This window comes from Corvus moneduloides, chromosome 20, assembly GCF_009650955.1.
Source record: "Corvus moneduloides isolate bCorMon1 chromosome 20, bCorMon1.pri, whole genome shotgun sequence".
Lineage (NCBI taxonomy): Eukaryota > Metazoa > Chordata > Aves > Passeriformes > Corvidae > Corvus > Corvus moneduloides.
The window spans coordinates 1022014-1042090 of record NC_045495.1 but is presented as its reverse complement, the minus strand read 5'-3'; the positions used below and the strand labels follow the sequence as shown (position 1 = coordinate 1042090).

The 20077-nt window shown below is 49.9% G+C and overlaps 1 protein-coding gene across 16 annotated transcripts in view; it reads right to left on the bottom strand.

Moving 5' to 3' along the window:
* Positions 1-20077, bottom strand: part of MSI2 (musashi RNA binding protein 2) — a 213690-nt gene that overhangs the window by 78034 nt on the left and 115579 nt on the right. For all 16 annotated transcript variants that reach the window (XM_032130317.1, XM_032130318.1, XM_032130323.1 and 13 more), the window contains one exon: positions 6731-6779. In XM_032130317.1, the coding sequence (XP_031986208.1) occupies positions 6731-6779 (49 nt within the window). The remainder of the gene's footprint in view (positions 1-6730; positions 6780-20077) is intronic.

Sequence of the window (20077 nt, the reverse complement as noted above, 5' to 3'; positions counted from 1 at the left end):
GCCTTTACTGGAGGCTGGAGGGATTTTTTTTCCTAACCAGTATTACTATTGCAGTTTGTTTGTTAAACAAGAAAATAAAAACACCAGCCCCTTTCTCGAGTGCTGCTGCAAGTGGAGCCTCTCCCCTTCTTCAGAGAAAGCATCCACAGGCATCTCTTCCTTGGGTGCACCCCAGCCAGGGCAGCTGCTCGCTCCGTCTCGTCCTCTGGATGGAATTTTCATTATGGGTATAAAATTAAGCAATAAGGTCTGACAGACAGTCCAGAGCCGGGCAATTATTCCAAGCCTCAGGTGGCATTATCCAGCGTGAGGCCAGGGGCAGGATGACTGTAACCACCTGAGACGTTCCATAATCGCCTGGAAAAGCGTGGCCAGGAGCCTGATTTGCTATTCCAAACTGGAGCCCGCTGGGATGCGGGGCTCACACTGGCCTGTGTTTATTTTCACACTTCACATCAGGTGCACCAGCCAGGAAATTAAAAGACAAGGGAGATGGATCCAAGAATTGGCAGCTTTTCCTTTTTGTTTTGTGTTTATTAACACCAAAGCAGGGAGCAGGACAGAGCAGGACAGAGCTGGGCGAGCCACGGGCATGGCACTGCCCCAGAACAGCTGTCACCCTGCCCCTGGGGGACACTCACAGTCCCCATCACCTGAGGAGAGCCTAAGGGCAACAAACTGGTGCCAAATAGGAAACTTGGGAAGTGGCCCCCAGCCCTGAGAGCAGAGCAGCTCTCCTCATGCTGCTGCCATCCCAGCTCCTACCCTGGATCCCCCAGCCTGGAGAACTGGTGACACGGAGCAGAGATGTCAGGGCTGCTCTGCAGCGCTGCAGCCGTTAATGTGTTTAAGAAATGAATATTTATAAGGGGGGATGTAATATTAAAAACACACACATATAAAATATTAACATGGCACATGTCACTGCTGCAATCTAAACAGACAGGTGTGACTGATGGTGTTCACTGATAGGTGTGTAAATGGTAAATAACATTAACTAATGAATCTTCACAGCCCTCATGTGAAGTTTAGAAGCAAATATTTGCTTAAAAATTGCTCCAAACCCTCTGTGTGCAGCTACTGCTCCCCTGATCCTCCGGAGAAGATGAACACTCCTCAGCTCTGTCACCAAGGGTTAAATCTCTCCGTTGCCAGCCCCAGGTCCCTGGGATGGATTTCACGGGGAGGGAGCGGTGTGGAGCCAGAGCTTCCCGCAAAACAACCGCACTCTCTGGAGTCCCATTTATGAAGTGATACAGCTGACAGGGGAATAAAAGCCCATCTCATCTCGGAAAGCAATAACAATAACACTGCCTCCATTTATAGCTTATGTCACACTTTTCATCCAAAGCCCTTAAAGCACTTTATGTTTTAAAAAAACATCATCACCGTGTCTATGGATGCTTTTCCCCAAATCTGTGGGTCAAACCTGCTGGAGCAGCTCTCGCTCAGCCCCAGCCTCCTAAAAAGCACAATCCGTGAGCTGAGGGAAGGCTCCCTCCGACCAGTTCTAAGGATACTCGGTGCTATAGCCAGGCTGCTGCCAAGAAAAGCTACTCTCAAAATGACCAAATTAGGCAATTATTTCTATATATTTTAACTACTCTTTACTCAAAACTGCCTGGGGACGTATTTTTAAATGCACATGACCTTGCCTGACTTGAGGGAGATGGCGATAAACAAATAATTGCAGTGACTTAATTATATTTATATCTCATCTATAAAAATATCAATTATAACCTCAGAGATCAGCTCCAGAACCGAGGTCCAGACAGACAGAACACAAAAGGCTATTTTTTCTCCTCAGAAAAGCCTCCTCCTTCACCAAGGCACAGCTGATATCTCTAACAGCACCACTCCTGTCTCTCTCAATAAATACAACCACTACACCAACTGCTTCCACCTGGACAATTACTTTCATGCACTGGAATCTGCTGGATGGACATGACCCTCACCTTCCTCCTTGAGAGCGGAGCCCGTGGGAAGGATGGGAGAGCCCCTGTGCTCTGGGGTGTGGTTTTAGTGCCATGGGGGGCACCAACCTCTCAGTCTGAGCTCTGTGGGTTCAGATCAACTCCCAGCCTTGGGCACAGCAGTGTCCACGATGCCATGCGTGGGTGCCAGCGGTCTCCTGGTGTCCCGCTCAGGGCATGGTGGGCACCTCCTGCAAGGGCCTGGGAGCCAGAGGGATGCTCACCCATCACCCAGCCCCAGGCACACCCAGGTGCCCCCCAGCCCCTGCCTGGGCACCCTCCTTGCAGCATGGGAAGCAGGGAGAACTCTGCATCAGCTGCAGAAACCCAAGTGACCGCAGATCTCTGATGCCATCAGCATCTGTCTCTGGATATGGTTTAACCCCTAACACGTAGGATGTTGTCTGCACCCCACAGACAGCCTGCCTCGCTTTAATTTTGTTTAGTTTTAAGATTAAAGGACTCCAAATCACAGGCTGTCACTTCCCTCCTCTCTCTGCTGCCATCCTTAACTGTGCAAGAGGGTTAATTGATATGAAAATAACTCTGGGGGCTGGACGGCTTTGAAAAACATATAGTATTACACTCAATACCCGCAATTACAGCTTGGGGGATTCAGTCACTCAACATCTTAGGCTTTTTGCGAGTCCAAGATGTGGGGCTGCTGGGATGCAGGTCCTGGACAGCTTCTGGGGTGGCTGAAGGCTGCAGGCACCCATGGAACAAGTACAGGCTGGGCAGGGATTACCCAGGGCTGGGACCAAGAGCGTCCCACTGAGATACAGAACCACTGTACCCCCTTCTCCCGGCTTATCTCTACCTCATGCTGGGATCAACTCAGGACAGGCTGCTCTTGCACCCCTCAACTGATCTAACTGTCCCTTCCCTCCTCTTCCTCCACAAGCAGCCTGCTGGTCTGGTGCTTTTTCTCAGCTTTGCTGGAAACAACAAACCCTCCCTGGCTGCGGGATCAGGATCGCCCGGCGCAGCAGAGCCCAAGGGCACGGCCCCCACCCCAGCACACTGAAATGCTTCCTGGAGCTCCTCTCCATAATGAAGTTAGAAGGACATCATCATCCTGCCAGGCTCCCTTCACCCCCAAAGATCAATAACTAATGCTGGACTCTAGATTTTATCTGCACTTTGCAAGGGTAACAAAATAACACCACCCTCTTTTTTTTTCTTTCTTTCCAATTACTGAATCCTTTCAAGATTGACCCAGTAATTTTCAGCTCTATGAAATTTTAGGCAGTGAAGAAAGTGACAGAAGTGATCTGCCAGAATGCTGGGAGAACTTATGTGTGTGGTTTTAAGAGGAGTGCAGAAATACAGTAGTACAGAAATAGAGGATCACCAATGCTTTCTTTCCAAAAAGAAAGGGCACCTAAACAAGCTGACCCAGGGATATTTATCAAGTGCTGGTTCTCTGTGTGCCCACTGTCACAGCCAGGAGAACCCTTGGAAGGAGACATCCCAGTGATTATTGGGATTGTCTTGCCTACAATACTCCAAAATTAACCACTCCAATTAAACTCTCAGATTTTGCAGCCTGCCTTTAATACAGCTAAATAGATCAGCATGAAATGTAAGAGCTGAGTCTTATTTTCCTTAGAGAACATCCAGGAATAGCTGGACATTAACATACTCCAGCAGAGGCACAGCATGACTGGCCTGATGGCATTTTTAAGGTTATAGAATCATAGAATCGCTGAGGTTGGAAAAGACCTCCAAGATCAAGCCCACCACAGAGGCAAAGTGCTCCATGCCAGGCACGAAGTTTTATTTTGGGTGGGGTTTTCAATCCAGGGTGAGCAGTTTTGAAAATCCCTCTTCCTCTGCCTGGTTCAGTCTCTGCATTTCCACCAAGCAGAGCTGGTGCAGGTGAGTTACACACTCCCCAAATACACACACAGGAGCAACACACACGTGCCAGAATTACGTCAACAAACCCTCTCGATTTGCTTGCAAGGAAATTTATCTCGCCTTCTAGCAGTAGGGAGTGAATTTTAATCCTTTTCCCTTTCCGTGCCCACAATGATTATTCCAGGCATAGACTAACGACAGCAAACCACAGCGGATATTTTATCTGCCATTCCTCTTTCCCGTGGCTAATTTGAAGATACAGACTGCAACCCACAAGTGGTTTTAAGAATTGCCATTAACACTGTTGCTGCACACTACCGCATTTTAAACATGCTTCCAACACAATCAGAGTGTCACAATTTGTAAAATCTGGGGTGATTTTATCGGCGGTCGAGGCGGCAGAATTCACTTCATCACCACAGCCCTGAGCCAGTTCATTAGGCTGATTAGCGTAGCTACCTGTACAGAGCAGGAAAAAATGCCACAAAAGGCTGGATAAATTCAAGCGTGAAGATGAAGAGGACTCTTACTCTGCCTTTTACACTTGATTTTTCCTTCCACCTGTACTTTGCAGGGGTAAGGACCCAGAGCTCAGTCCTCTCTCTCCTTTGGCAGCTGTGCAGCCCCTCGGCACCGTCTGGGCTTCCCCAGTCGCAGGATTTTTGGCTAATCCCAGCAAACAGGCAGCATTGTCCTTCAACAGGGTAAGCCTGTTCCCTGGGATACAGCCTCTCAAACAGAGCTCACTCTCCTGGGTGCCAGAGAACTCCCTTCTTTGCCAGGAGAGGGACTCCAGCCCACCCTGTCCCCAGCGTGACAGACCTGGGTGCAGAGCCTGACTCTGTGGAGCACAGGGGAGGTTATGGGGTAACATCACATTGGCATTTGGAGCCTGCTTTGGTCCTTTGGGGCTCATTACCCAGGTTCAAACCTGCAGGCTCCCTGGCACACTGCTGCAGGCTCCCCAAAGAGCACAGAAGCGCTGAAGCAGGGCTGCTAGAGCAGAGCTCAGCACTAGCAGGGCACAGACACCACTTGCCGTGCCCTCCCACCTCGGGAAGTGCTTACAGCAGCACAGAGCCACTGGCGGGGGACAGAGCAGGGGTCACCTTGAGGAACACCAGACAAGCATCCTGCAGAAAGCACAGGAAGGGCTCACACACCACTGCTCTGCTTTAATGTCCCTGCACAGCCTCCTGCCCACCCCGGCAGCAGAGCCTGGGCAGAGCAGGCACAAGGTGGCTCACTGCAGGCACAGCCAGGTGGGAACCCAGCTCCAGGATTTTGGACATTTCAGCAAATTAAGACTACTTCCACCTGTCTCAGAGGCCAAACCTGCTGAGTACATGCCTTGCTGGGACCAGACCCCTCAGCTCTCCTTGCTCCTAGACCACAGAGCCATGGGGCCCTTGTGCCCAGCACCAAAGCTCCACATCAGGCAGCTTTTAAACGCAATAAACAACGTGCCGACATCCTGAATGGAGAAGAATATTTATGGCCCGTTTAAGGGTGACTGCGTGGAGAAGGGTGGAAAATTCCCTGGACATAAAAGAAAGTTGTCAGGGGTTGAACTTTTCAACCTAAGTAAGAGCTTTAAACAGTTCCCTGTTACAAATGGATAGGCACTGGCTGTTCACACACCCTCTGTGGCTCGGAAAAGCTGATCTTCCTGAGCAATTCTTGTGCTCACTGCTGAACTTTCCAGGGTACTATGATCCCTGACTTTGGAGAGGAATCAGTGCCTGGGAGGGAGCTGCTGGAGGGAGAGGGAGGGAATGCTATCCCGGAGGCTTGCCTGACTCACCCAGCCATCTGCTCACACTGAGTTTCTTGTTACAGCAAACATCAGAGCAGTGAGGGTTCAGAGCACGCTGGGGTCAGCTCTGCTGACCCTGTGTGGAGATGAAGGTGAGGGGAGGCGGCTGTCCCCCTCTCCCCTTCCCGGGGCTCCCATCCTGGATGGGCACAAGCTCCTTCCCACCCCCTGGCAGCCTCCCCAGACCACTTAGAGCAGCTGCCACCTCCGTGCCTGAGACAACAACCAGATCAACCCCGGGGCCGGAGCCAGCGGCAGCCCCGGCGCTGAGCCCGCGCCGTCGCACGGGGGCAGGAGCCACGCGCTGCCTCCCAGCACCACGGCAGAAAATCCATCTCCAGTGGAGGGCAGGGAACTGGGCCTTGGGGCCTGTCCCCAGGGCAGCTCCTGTTGGCTGCTCCCAGCAGAACGCAGTGCTGCCAGAGCTCAGGAATGCAGCGGGAATGGGAACAGCTCTCCGAAAGGCACAGCAGCATCGTTTATTTCCACTGAAAAGAATGGCCGTGACAGAGAAAATAATCCTCAGCTCCTCTTCACAGAGCTGTACAAGGAATGATGAAACCTCGTCTCTCTCGAGAAATACGTGCAGAGAAATTCCTCTTCTGGAGATCCTGCTTGTTTAGAGCTACCACCACCGGAGGACGAGCAGCCCTCACTCAGTTTCACAACTCCAGCACACTTGAAATCCCAGTGGATGGCTTTAGCACCTTCATTTCCTGGTGTTTCAGCTTAACTGGCCTTATGCCCAGCTTAACTAATGCCAGCCACCTCGGTACAAACCCGCTGCTTCCCGGCAGCCTCAGCACATCCAGCTCCACGGGATTTACCCTCTCCAGGGAGCCTGACAATGGTCCTCCCAAAGTAAGGTCATTAGACTGACCAGGAAAGTCACTTCTAACAAGAAAATCCGGTGCATGAGGCATGCCATGCCAAGCAGCCCCTCCCTGTGCTACCTGCAGGACAGAGGGATTTAGCACCATGGATTTGGCCACCAGCTCATCACACTGAATGCGGTTTTGGCTCCCCCATGCAGAAGCTGCCACAACACTGCAAGGTCAGAGCTCCCAACCCCTCTTACCTCTATGCCTGTTGGTCGTCTTGTCAAACATTAGCATGGCATCCTCTACCTGCAAGACAAAGAGGGGAGAGCTGTGCTTTAACATACGCTGGCAACTCGAACTCAGCACACACACCAGGGAGGGGGGACACAGCAGGAGCAGCCTGGATGGAGCAGAACTCCTTGGTTTTGGCCAGAGGCAGCTCCTCATTTTGGAAACCTGTTGCTTTCCCCCTCCCGGCCCTGGCTGACATCTGATCCTGAAGCGGAAAAGTGACCACTGAAAGTGCTGGCCCTAAACAGCCAAATATTTCAGCAGCTCTTCCATTTCACATCAGTCCCTGGCCGTGCCTCATCTCCCTTTTGCAGGGAGACAAGAAAGGGCCAAGGGAGGAACTGTGGATGCAAATCAAGCCCATGACTTCTCCAAATTAGAGACACTGTCTTGGCTGAGAATTAGGTTAAAAGAGGTATGAGCAGGGTAAAATCTGGTCAGCCAAGAAAGGTATTCAGAGGTTTTCAAAAGGGCCTTTGAAAAGCTGGAGGAGAGGGAAGAGGGAGGAGGGAGGAAGTTTAATTCGCATCAGGCTCGGCATTTCCACTTCAGAAGAGAGATGACTGATGAAATGTATTGAAGTGCAACCAAATTGCTTTCAACTTTCATTAGGATTTGCATGATTTATTCCACCTCCATTTAATCTGTGCAGCCACACCTAAAATTTTGCACTTATTGCACAAGGATATTGTGCTGGGGTTGATTTCCCAGCATTATCACACCTTGAGCTGGTGCTCTGAGGCTGCAGGAGCGGGGGCAGGTGGGTCCCGTGTGCCACCAGACACGTCCTGGGCAAGCTCTGAGATGAAATTACAGACTTGCAATTCCCTGTTGTAAACTCAGGGATGATGAAAACCTGTAACAGTGAATTGCAGAAGGTGTTGCAGGAAGGAAGAAGAACTTTAAAGAAAAGGTTTTATCCTCTAAAGGACTCTGCTGCTTGGCTGGGGGGTGTGGCTTTGGGACTTTTGTTTGAGGTTTTTGGATTTTTTTCCACCGGTAATTTTTCTGTACTTCCTTGTGCTTGCATTCTGGCTTTCTATGAATCATTTGTTTTAGCTGAGTGATTACAATGCAGTTACACGCTCTCCTCATGTCACAGTGTGCCACCGAAGGTCTCCCTGTCCCCCCAAATGTCCTCTTAGGCAGCAGACAGACATCCAGCCTATGTCTGTGAAAAATTACATCTCAACCTTGGCTGGGCAGAAGGAGTTTGGGAAGGTAGTGAAAACACAGCTTGGACCTCCTGAGTTTCTGAGGGACTGAAATATGTTCCAGGAGACAGCAAAAAAAACCAGTGCAGCAAAACTTTATGTGATGCCTAAAATTCATCTGAAAACCTGTTTCTCCCCTAAGTTGTTTGTAACTTTTTTAGTCAAAATGGTTTGCAGAAAGTGCTAGCAATGGCCTGAGAAAGTGCAGAACTACAGGTCTCCTGATACCCATCTTGGCTGAGACCTAAAGATGCTGATGCACTGAAAAACCCAAACTGCATTAAGCACAGAGCCGTTTGTCCTGCTGTCTCTGTCTTCCCTCCAAGGGGGAAAACTCACCAGGATGAGCAATACCAGGAGGCAGATAAGGACCAGGCTGCCCTTCACCCTGCTTATCTCTGCTCCAGGGTTATGTTTGCTCAGCTATCTTTATTTTTCATTCTCACAGGTCTTGGCCTCACTAGAACCAAAAATTACACGTTGCACCTGCTGCCGTTTCCTGGGGCATCGCAGCTCCCGGTGCCTCCTCGGCCCCCGCACCAGCCACACTCTGTCTCTACTCAATCCCTGATGCAAAAGGTTTAGTATCAAACTTTTCTGCCTCCAGAGCCTGGAGAGCTCTTGGATGCCCAGGAACACAGACCCAGCAGCCCAAGGAGGTCCCCTGTCCCCCGACCCTGCATGGAAGCTCTCCAGGCTGGACCCACACCGTCCTGCCAAAATGACACCTCCTCCCGCAAGGACGTTACTGAGGACTTCAAAAAGGCTGCTGTGTTGGTTAGGGGGAGAAGACATGTCAGGTGAGGCACAACATGACTCTGCTCTCACTCCAGCATGGCCACGTCTCAGCCGCTGCTGGCAGCAGCACCACAGCCCTGAACCTCTTGTGCAGCCGCATCCTGCTCCTGCAAGAGCTGCCAGGGCAGAGGAGGGGCTGGTCCCGGCACCAGACCAAGCACTGGAGGGGCGAGGGGCTCTGGGTGCAGCCCCTGGTCACACTGGGCTCTGCAGTTCCTGTCCCTTCTCCCACCTGTCCAACCCAACAGGTCTCCCCCCAGTCCTCTGGGCAAACACGGCTTTGTGCCATGTGTACCAAGCTGGAATGATGATCTTGGCAGAGACCTTTTTTATGCAAATAAATCCCTATTAGCAGTAACAAGCACAGGCTGCAGGGGCTAATCCAGGAGGAAGGTTTCCTGGGGCCCCGAGGAGCACAGGCACCCTGGAGCCGGCGCTTCCCCCCTCCAGCAGCACCAACTGCTGGGATCAGGGCCGGGCACCAGCTCCCTGAAAAAGGGTCAGCCCTGACAGTCCACATATGAAACCTGCACGGGGGGAGCATCTCTGCAGCTGAGTTCAGACGTGGCCCAAGTATGCCTTGAAGAAAAAATAATCAGTGGGGTGTTCTTTGAGCCAGCTGGTGCCCTTTCAACAATGTCTAATTGGTTATCTTTTCTCTTTCCTAAGGTCAGAACATTTTATCTCCGTCTCTGCCCTTTCTGTGCTTACCCCACCCTGCGTTATTTTTTAGGGCAGCCATTGTAGCAGAAGAATAGCCTCTTTCCTCCATAGTCCGGTGACACAATGAGACTTCTTGAAACCTCCTGAATAGATAAAGTGCAGTGGCAAAAGGAAAATTCTATTAACGCTTTGCAAAATAAAACATCTAAGAGCTGGTGAGACAAGCAGGAGAAGAAAATCAATATGGAGAGGGCAGCGCACTTAGAAAAACTTTTCACCAGTTGCAAAAAGGTGGCAAGGGTATGGGAGGGAGGGGGGAGAGAAACTTATTAATGCAGAAAACCCATCAATGGTATGGAAATCTGGCAGAACAGCAAGAACTCAAACTAGAAGAATTTGAATATACAAAGGGCTGAATAGAATGAGCAAACCACACTGCCTCACACACACAGCCCGTTTCTCACGGTTCTCTGTGAAGCAAACACAAGCGGCTTGTTCAAGTTTTCATCAAGGAGAAATAAGGGACACAGTCAAGGTAACCGGCAGTAAACCCTGTAGTAAGCAAATTGATCCCTATTTCAGGGGAAGGGAAAAAAAAACAACCCAAAGCTGAAACTCAAGTACATTCAGGGGCTGTGACTGCCCAAGTTAACCCCCTCCTCCAGCCCCTTGCTCGCCCAGTGTTTTAAAGATAAAACTGCAAGTTTTCCAGGTCTCATCTCAAAACATGCAGCTCACACTCTGCATGCAAGAGACAAGGAAGGTTTTTCCAGGGTTAGAAGCAGGACTGGAAGATGGAACTGTCACCTGCAAAGCTTGACCATCACCCATCACACGCTGCCTGCTGGACCCTCAGCCCCAGCGAAGCCCTGGAGGCATCAGCACCGGAGGGGGAGGCTGAGTCACATCCACCAAACTCCCAGCCTCACTCAGATGGAGCGTGGCTCAATATGGAAGCTTAGAGGAGCTGATTAATCTGGACTCATTCTGAGCATCAGGTGAGTGTTACAAAATGAACAGTCTTAGGGTAACTAAAAAAAAAGATGAAAAAGGCTTGCCAGTGAACCCCAGTTACAAATGGACACTTAAGGCCCCCAGACTCCTCTGTCCCAGCACAGCCCATCCATACAGCCAATGCAGACCCAGTTTCTTACATAAAGCCTAACTAATGGGCTTCAGTTTATTTAACTTCTTTTTTTTCCAATCCACTTGGGGCTCTGAGAAAAGGAAGGCCTCTACCACTTCATTACTCACTGCCTGGAAGGAGGAATAGGGGAGAATAGGAGGAAAGAAAAAAAACCTGGAGGAGCCAAAAGCTTTAATAATCCTAACAGTTCCCAGGGTTATTTAAAATATGCCCAACTAGTTCACAAAAGGCTCCACGGAGATAAATGTATTTGATTTTCTTCCACTTTAATGGAGGCATACATTTAAAGCAACAAAACCAGGGTGACCTAAATAAAATGACTATTAATTGTACTCAGAAAGGCTCTGAATTTAATGCAAGTGATCTAGCCCAGCACAAGAACACACAGTATTCTCCAGTCCTTCCTCCTACTTTCCTCTTTAGGATTTTCAACTCCTCTTTTCCACGAGGCAGCAGGAGCTGATCAGACCCAGCACAGCCCACAGTCACTCACACTGGAACCAACAGGCTGAGTGCCCTGCAAAACCCAGCAGTAGCTCCCGAAGAATCTGGAGGATGTTGCTGCAGAAACTGGAGCATGGCGCTGCCACCGAAAGCGGAAGGACCAAACCAGGTTTTTTTCTGGAAAACTTTAAGCTTCATTCTGTATCTCTCCAACTGCGCAATGCCCACATGGACACAGACCCAAGAGGTGCCCACGGACACTCCTTGTGAAGCCAACGTTGCTGTACAGGGCACCTGTGTGCACGGGAGCAACACCCGCCACCGTTCCACACCTCCGTGTTCTGGTTCTCCCATTTGAATCAAGTTTACTCGCTGAGTAAAACTTCCACAATGAAACCCCCATAACTACACTGCAGGGACACACAGCAGCCTTTATTCCCCCTCATCCAGCCCAGGGAGGCTTTTCCTGATCCAAACCCTGAGTCTCCAACACACCCAGAGCAGGTTGAGGTGTTCCTGTGCTCCCCACTAGTGCCCCCCTGGGATGGAGGGGTTGTTTTCAGCACTCCCAAGCAGATTTGGCACTATGTTCTCCATCCCTTCACAAAGAATTAGGGCAGTGTCATAGGTTAGCAAGCATCGTCCCGGAAGGGACGTCCTTGCTAAGGGGTGCTTACAGTTTCCTCTGGGAACTGATAGAACCTATCAGCTGGCCAGTTTGAATATGGACAATTCTCTAAGCCACTTAAAGTTGTGATCACCTCTGTGATCCACATTTAAGAATAGGCAAACTCCCCCTCCAAGCTCTCTCTCGTTTCCGGCGCTGGCACAGGTGGCTGCGGGCCCCGTGTGGGGGCCAGCGGGCCCGGCCAGGCCCTGCTTGGGCCGGGCCGGGCCGGGCCACGGCCATCCTGGAGCCGATGGACCTGTTCCAGCCGTGGGAACCCCCCCCACTGCCTTGCCGTGGGCAGCCAGAGCGGCTCGGCTCTCCCCCTTCTCCACTGCGATAAGAAAAATTCAACATTCCAGCTGCAAAGCTGCAAGGCCGAGGTGAGAGTAACCCTTTTATTGCTGTGAAGAGCTGAAAACCTGAAGGAAGAGAGAGAGGAGATGCTTAAAGCTGAAATTCTGTTGTGAAGCTATGATAGAGCAGAGTATCCTGTTGTAATTTCATGAAGATCTGGGGGGTGGAGTGTTCAACTCATGAGCAGAAGCACCTGCGCTGAGATAGGCAGATGCTGACGCAGCTGTAATTTCATGAGAAGTTTGGACAGGGAGAGATGAACCAGATGAGGACTTTTGCTCCAAACGGGAAAGGAGAAAACCTCAGTCCCTAGAGATGAACCAGATGAGGACTTTTGCTCCAAATGGGAAAGGAGAAAACCTCAGTTCCTAGAGATGCTCCCAGAGATAGTCCTAAAGATGAAGATGATGAAGACCCTTTGCTCCCAGGGAAGGAGAAGGGCCTCTGTTTTTGTTTCTGAATGGCTCAACCTTAAAATTGTACCCCAAAAAACTTCAAGAGTGGACCCTCGAAAGCAGTTGCGGGAAAAGCTGCAAGTCGGGGGGAAAGGACTCACACGCAGGCAGAGAGACTCCTCTTCCTAAATGGACTGAACGATATTTGGAAGTGGGCGGCTGTCTCGTTGTGATAATGTTTTCATAGCATGAGCAAGAAGAGACTTCTCTTTCTAAATGGACTGAACAAGGTTATTATGGAAGTGGTAAACAGACTGAACATCTTAAGGGTTGTCTTTTCACATTGTCAGTGGGAGAAGGGAGGAAGGTGGGGGGAGGAGGAGAGTTCTGAAGGTGGTATAATTTTTTTTCTTCTTTTAGGTCTGTTAATAAACTTCTTTATATTCTTTCAAGTTTGGTGCCTGTTTTGCATTTCTCCTAATTCTTATCTCACAGCAGATAAACACTAATGAGTATTTTGGACCAAACCACTACAGGCAGACAAATGGAATTACACCTGGAATGAAACACGGTGGCAATTCCAGCTGGGTCTGGGGAGGGAAGGAATTACTGAAGGACAACATTCAGCCCCACACAATTTGGTTGTGACTCTACTCCCTCCATCCCCGACTTGAGAACTTTACAGGTCTATCATCTCTTCTGTTCTCCCAAGAAAGGTGTGCTGGATACTCTGGTCTAATTCCTCAAATTATTTATCCACACTGCGCAACTCCTCCGATATTTTGTTTTCTGAAGCAGAAAAACCTCTTAGCTGCCAGTGAACTGTCAGGTGCTGTTATTTTAAATGCGCATGTGAAATCCAAGCGTCGGCAACACACTCCTGCAGATTTACAACCTCCCCCCACATAAATTAAGACAAATGTCTATTGCATGGCAGACAGTTTGAAATGGCTCCCCCACACCGAGCCTCTGGGCTTGATTACAACAGAATTAAACAAAGAAACAAATTATTCCCCCTCTTTCTGTCACACACGCTCCCCTCCTCCCAGCACGGCTCTGTCTCCTGCCCCAAGGCTCCCCCAAGCCCCCCTGACCATCACCCAGGCTCCTTCAGCACTGTGTCCCAGCATGGATGATCACACCAGACCCAACCCAGAGCATGGCTGGTCCCTCTGCCACCACCCCACCACGCTGGTCCCATCCTGGGCAATGCTCCAGGGAGCAAAGCGGGGACCTCCAGGCTGGGAGTGCTGCTCCAGTTTCCTGAGGTAACCCTGGCTCCCAGCTCCCTGGTGAGGGATTCACCTCCTCCGTGGACCAGGCACGATGTGGGTCCTGTTCCCCAGGGTGCTGGAGGCACAGGGTGAGGTCCTTGGCTGAGCCCTCCCCAGTGTGCAGAGGTGACAACTTCCCAACCGCGGGCTGACAGATTATGCACCATGATAACAATCAATACCATACTGTGCAAGCACAAATTCCAGTGCTAGCAATTTTTCCCCCCAGCAGTCAAGGCTTTAAAAAGTCTTCTTCAGCAATTATAGCTAATAAAACTACAATTTTATTCAACACACACATATCATTGTAACTAATTTTGCTCCATCAGGGCTGAAATTAAAACAGTCATTCAATCACGTTAATCTCGGGGCTTGCTCACCAGCCGTGACATGGCAAAGAGCATCCCCAACGCTTGCCAAAAAGCACTGTGGCTACTGTTGGACTTCAAAATGCTCCTGCAAAACACGAACACGTTACTCAACACTTACTCTACCAAGGGGGATGTAAGAATGACTAATGCTCTCCAGAAAAAACAGCTTTCCACAGCAGGACAAATTAAACATGACTTTGTAGACAATTTCTCATTAATTCCTTCTCTGGCATTAATAACATGGAGTATTGATGAAAGCAAAGCTCCCATCAAGTTATTAACTATGCGAGGACTCTTGGAGTGTTCCTTTACCTGCTGTCTTGGCTGAGAGCTTCCCTTGTGCCCCACAGATTTCTAGCACATGCTAGCTAACAACACCGATAAGGAACACAGCTTCTTGCAAAAAACCCCACCAAACCAATGAACAACTCAGAAACAAAAACCAGTTCTTTCCTCAGCACCAGGGCCTGTAGCAGAGAAGGTGGTGAGAAGAGGTAGGGAAAGAAGGAAGGCCAGTGCCATAAGGTAATGACCTCTCCAGCAGCAGAATGGCTGGGAGTGGATAAACTCCCAGGGACACTTCTCCAGAAGGATACACCCACACATCCAGGGAGAGACACTGGGGTCCCTGCAAGAAAATGGGACAAACCAAACCACCCTGGGAGTCAGCTCATCATCCTTCAGGCATGGGCAGCTCCTCTGCTGAGGAGGGGTCCCTCATGTCCCAGTTACCTGCAACACCAGGTATTCCAGGGATGCCTTTCACTATGAAAATCAGGCTGAAGACAACACAGAGAGCCAGAGCTCCTCTCTCCCAGCTGCAGGGCATGCGTTTGTTGGCTGTGCTTTTAGGGAACAGAAAAGCTGCCTCGTCAGAGCAGAGCCTGGGCGGGGGTGACTCTGCAATCAAGTCCCGAAGCCAGGTCTAATTGCCCAGAACGATCCCTGCCCGCAGCACAGGCAGCTCTCCTCCCCTGGGTCTCCTTAGCTTGACGGGAAAATAGGTTCCAGTGCTGCATCTCTGAAATGGATTAAGAGAGTCAGGAGCCGGCACCGAGACCGCGGCTCGGAGAGCGCAGGAGCCGGAGGGACATCCCTGTCCTCCTGCCCTTCTCCCAGGCCAGCAGAGCTGCAGGGAATGAGTGTCCAGCTGCAGTCCAGTGCTCTGGGATCCTGAGGGTACACATGGTACACTCAACCACCCTGCAGCAAGGACCTGAGACTCAACTCCTCAAGGTCACTACAAACTCACAAATCCCCAAGGATGGGATGAACAACCTTCCAGGTGCTGATAGAGCCCTTCACTGATGGACAACTGCACCAACAAACTTCAGATTTCACCACAGAACAGCAGTGTCCTGCTGAGAACGGGCAGGGATGTGGTACTGCCCAAAGGCTCACGGCCTCAGTCTCTCTAGGGACAGCAGCAGGTCCCAGAGTGCCACCACCCAGCACTTCCTCCATGCCTGAAATTGCTCTAGACGGTGACAGAGATGGCACATGTCATATAAGCAAACCAAGGGCTGCCACGATGACACATTTTGTACCCATCAGCATAACACACACACACTGACCTGGCCACAGACAGAGGTGCCACAGCAGCTAAAACCAGTCATTCAATCTGAAACTGGGGTTAAATCACGGAGCTCCTGCTGCCGCCCTTCCCCAGAGAGGCAAGAACAGAATCCTGTTCCAAACATCTGCTGGAGAGCATCCAGGCTCCCTTACAAACACTTAATTCACCCTGCCTCAAAACATCCTTGTGTTTTATCCATCTAACAGACAAGGAAGAGGGTGGGACTAGAAGGGAAATTGAGTTACAGGCGTTTTAGTGACCCGCACGTGGCCCCAGAGCCAAGCACCATCCTGGAACTCTGCCTTCAGTTCCCTGCTGGCATCGGGGGATCCCCCTCCCACACTGATCCTTCTCCATCTGTTTGTTGAGGCCCCCATCTCCCTACACATGTGCACATGCACATACTGTGCATTATTTTCTACAAACTTCCCCAACAACAGAACAACTTTTGGCAAGTGTTTTCTTCCGGGATCCACAACTCACTGAAGAACCCAAGCTCCATCATCCTGCTCCATGTGCCCTCCTCCCCACCTGCCCGAAGGAGCCACCACCAGATAAAAACCCGAGGCAAACCCACACAAGGGCTACTTTTTAAATGCGTGCACAATAATTTTAAACTGTTCTGTTGGGGCTCACACTGGAGCTGTCGGGTTTTACAGGTTTAAGCTTCTGATGCTGAAAGGCTGGAGAACTTCTGCTCTTTGGAAAGCAAAGGCTGAGAGCTCCATGCAACTGCATCACTTAACTGAAACTTAAATAGATCAAATATCACACGAGTCAACAACACGAAAGCTCAAAGGAGGTCAGCTCCTTTACTTCCTCGGGTGCTCTCAGGCCACATCTCCCCATCCAGGTAACTGCTTGGGGGGTGCCGTGGGGCAGGGCAGGACCCATCTCCCCCCCTCTGGCAGCGCAGGCAATGCCATCACTGGAACATTGCTCCTTCAGCATTCCAGCCAGCCAGGTGCGAGGCATTGGTGATTTTACTTTCACGGAACATTAGGCACCGTCAGCAGAAATAATTCTTCCTCCCTTCACAGTGCTCGTTTGCATATTAGTGCTGCAAAGTTGCAATCTGTTTTCTTTTCCAAACAATACTTTGGAGGTGCTGCCCACCAGGCCTGGACAGCACTGATTCTGGAAGTGCCAAGGCTGTTTCAGCCCCAGCCAGAGGAGGGGCAGCTTCCTCTCATGATGGGCTTTAGCCACACTAAGCAGTGCCACTGCCTGGAAGGCCAAATTTAAACACAGGTCCTCCTTTCTGGCTGCAATGAGAGGGATGTTGTCATTTCATTTAATCACAGCACCAGTTCAGACTCTGCCTCTCTCCCAGGCTTTGCTGCAGCCACAGCACTCAAGCCATTCTGGGATTCCATGAATAACCTGTGGGTTTTCACTGTGCCCTGAAGCCATAGTGCACAGAAACCCAGCCCAAAGCCTTCCCTACTAGTGAGAATACTGAGAAGAACTCTATTCACAAGAAACCCAGGGTGTTTTCACAGATGCCTTTGCAGCAGAGTCCCAGGGCAGGCCAGACTCAGGGACACAGATCTGATTAAGAGACATCCTGAGCAAAGTAACAGGATCGGGTTTAAAGAGCTTCCTGCTGCCCTTTCGTAAATACCTGCTGAATAAGTGTGAAGATAAGACAAGGATTGCATTACGAGGCTTCCTGATGCATGAAGGGCTTTTTATTGCCCAGATTTGAAAAAAAAAAAAAAAAAAGGATGAACAATTGCCACAGCCAGCTCCAGCTAAAGGCTCAGCTGCAGAATCAAACTGCAGTTTATTAGCAAAGGAAAACTCATCTAAGTTCTCTTTGACTGTAATGAAAAAAAGTTTCATTTTATTTCCTGCTGGATCCTTTTTCCTTTTATTGCTCTTTTCATATACTGACTTGCATATTAAGGAATATTTTTCCAGGGCTGTTTGTTCTAAGCAGAACTGTCCTCCCTTGTTTTTCCACCCCAAATCAAACACACCCTATCTTTCTACATTTAGGGATTTTTTAATTTATGGAAAAACCATTAGCAAACCAGACCCTTGCTGTGACAAGTGTCGATGATGCTGCATTCAAGAAGGCATTATTTGTTGGCCTGGGGGTCCAAGCCCACCCTCCAAGCCTGGCTTTGCAGCAAGCAGAGAATAGCGGCTGGGGCAGAGGACTCTGCCTGTGCAGAACACCCCAAATCCTCCCCCCCAGTGCAGGCTGCTAACAGGGTGAGTGGTCAGAGAACTATACTGACACTAAACTCATTACTCTGGTATTTATCACTTTTTAAAAACGACTTTCGGGCTGCTGGAGCAGAGTTCCCCCACACAGATACGCTGCTCGCTCCAGCAGCTCACAGCGCCCACGCACAGGAAGTGATTTTCCCACTGCCACAAATTAATGATAAAAACAGGAGAAGACAAGTCCCTGGCTTTGCTTTCAGAACCTGCTTGGACAGACCAGAGCTATGAAACAGCCAGAGCTGGGGATGTGGATTTCCCTGAGCTCAGAGCCCCAGCACACCCCAGCATCACCCACACTACAGCCAGTTCAAGGGAGGAGAAATTACTGACACGAAGAATTTGCTCTGATTTCTGCTGTTCAGGGGTCTGGACTCCTCTTTACTCTTAAAATACCACAGTTAGTCTTGATGAGAGGGCAGGAGCCCAAAGCACTTGAGGGATGAGTCTTTTAAGGGCAGAAATCATCATTATGGTAACTGTGGCCACAATCGCTGCCACTGCCCGGCGGTCCCGGTTTACAGAACGGGGAGCACGGGACATGAAATACCACTTCCATCACCCAGGACCTCGGGACACTTGCTGCAGCCTGGCCTTCCCACCTAAGCTCAATCAGGGCACTCAGACAGGAACACCAGTTTGGGCTGCTGGGATGGGATTTTAATGTACCACCCTTGATTCTATTCCCTGCAGCTCCACCCCTTCCCACTCTCTGGTCAGGCTCAGGAGCAAGCCATAATAAATGCTGGGAAAGGCAATCCTTCAGGAGAGCAGGCTATTAAGGCTGAATATAATATTCAAAAGAAAGCAATTAGTGGTGCTGCTGTGCTGGGCACAGCTCCTCTCCCTACCTCCCTCCCCAGCCCTCCGAGGTGCGTGCATCCCACTCTGCCCCGGTGTCATCCTGCTTGGAGAGGGACTGAACGCCCAGAACAACGGGTACTGATGGGTAAATTGAGTTTTTACACGTGTCAACAACGCCAAATCTCATCAGCTTGACAGAGCCTCACCCAGGCATCTGAAACCAAGGTTCAGCTGCAATTTTTAATTACCCCTGGACGGCACGGGGATTACAGGGTAATCACCGAAGCCGGGATCCTGGAACCACAGTGCTCCTCTTTCAAAGCCTGCTACAGAAGGAACAAGGGTTTCTGTTGTGAGAGGGTTTTTTTGTTGCTGAAGTCAATTCAACCTCCCGCAGCTACTGACATCACCAAAGTGATTTCTGTGAGAAAGAAGTAATTTTCTTTAGTTTATAAATGAAAATTTAAAAAAGAACCCTACTCCCCCACACTTATTATCTGTGTAACAAGGGTTCAGGGCACAGGCAGAGGGAGAACTGTCCGTACAAACACAAGATAGTTGAATAATGCTTTACACGTGAAAATGGCCCAAAGTTTTCCAAAGGTGCCATTTCCATCTGTGTTGAACCTGTGGTGGTCACATGCACAGGACGTGCATCTTTTCTCCTGTCTGCTCCAGACTCCCCAGCCCCCAGATTCCGCCTCCCTGCAACCCATTCCCCAGGGAAGCTCCCACCTTTTCACTCCTTTTTCTCCCCAGGCCCTGGAGAACAATACCGGCCTCCCTCCTCCCTCTCCACAGGCGCAACAGCTGCCTTTGAACGGCTTGTTTGAAACCTCTTGGCTTCAAACACTTTTTATTTCTTCCCCAAAAGCTATTTGAATGGATTATATCCCAGTGATGAATCTCTCCTAGAAACACGACAAGAGCCTCTTGAATCACGGCAAACAGGCTTGGTAAATCAAACAAACGGCAAAAACGGGCAAAGAGAGGATTTGGGTGTTAAAAATGAGGTGACAGGTCCACACATCAATCCCTCCTGACTGACAAGATGTCCTTCCAAGATGAGAGGTAGATATTTTTTAACTTCGCTTCCCTGACTCCACATTATTTCACCAAAATAACGCCAGATACAATAATTAAGCTGCGATCTCGGTGGATTGTTCACAATGATAATTCCACCTTTGTAATTCAGTTTCAAATAAACCCCCTTTGTTCTGTCTTATTACATAGATTCTGGTATCATTCAAGTATATTAACTGTAGCCTATTACTGTCACACAAAAATGCTCCCTGAGCCATAGCAAAAGGCTCCCCAGACAAAACTTTATGTCATGTTAATCCAAGCTTTAATAACGATGAGGATATATAA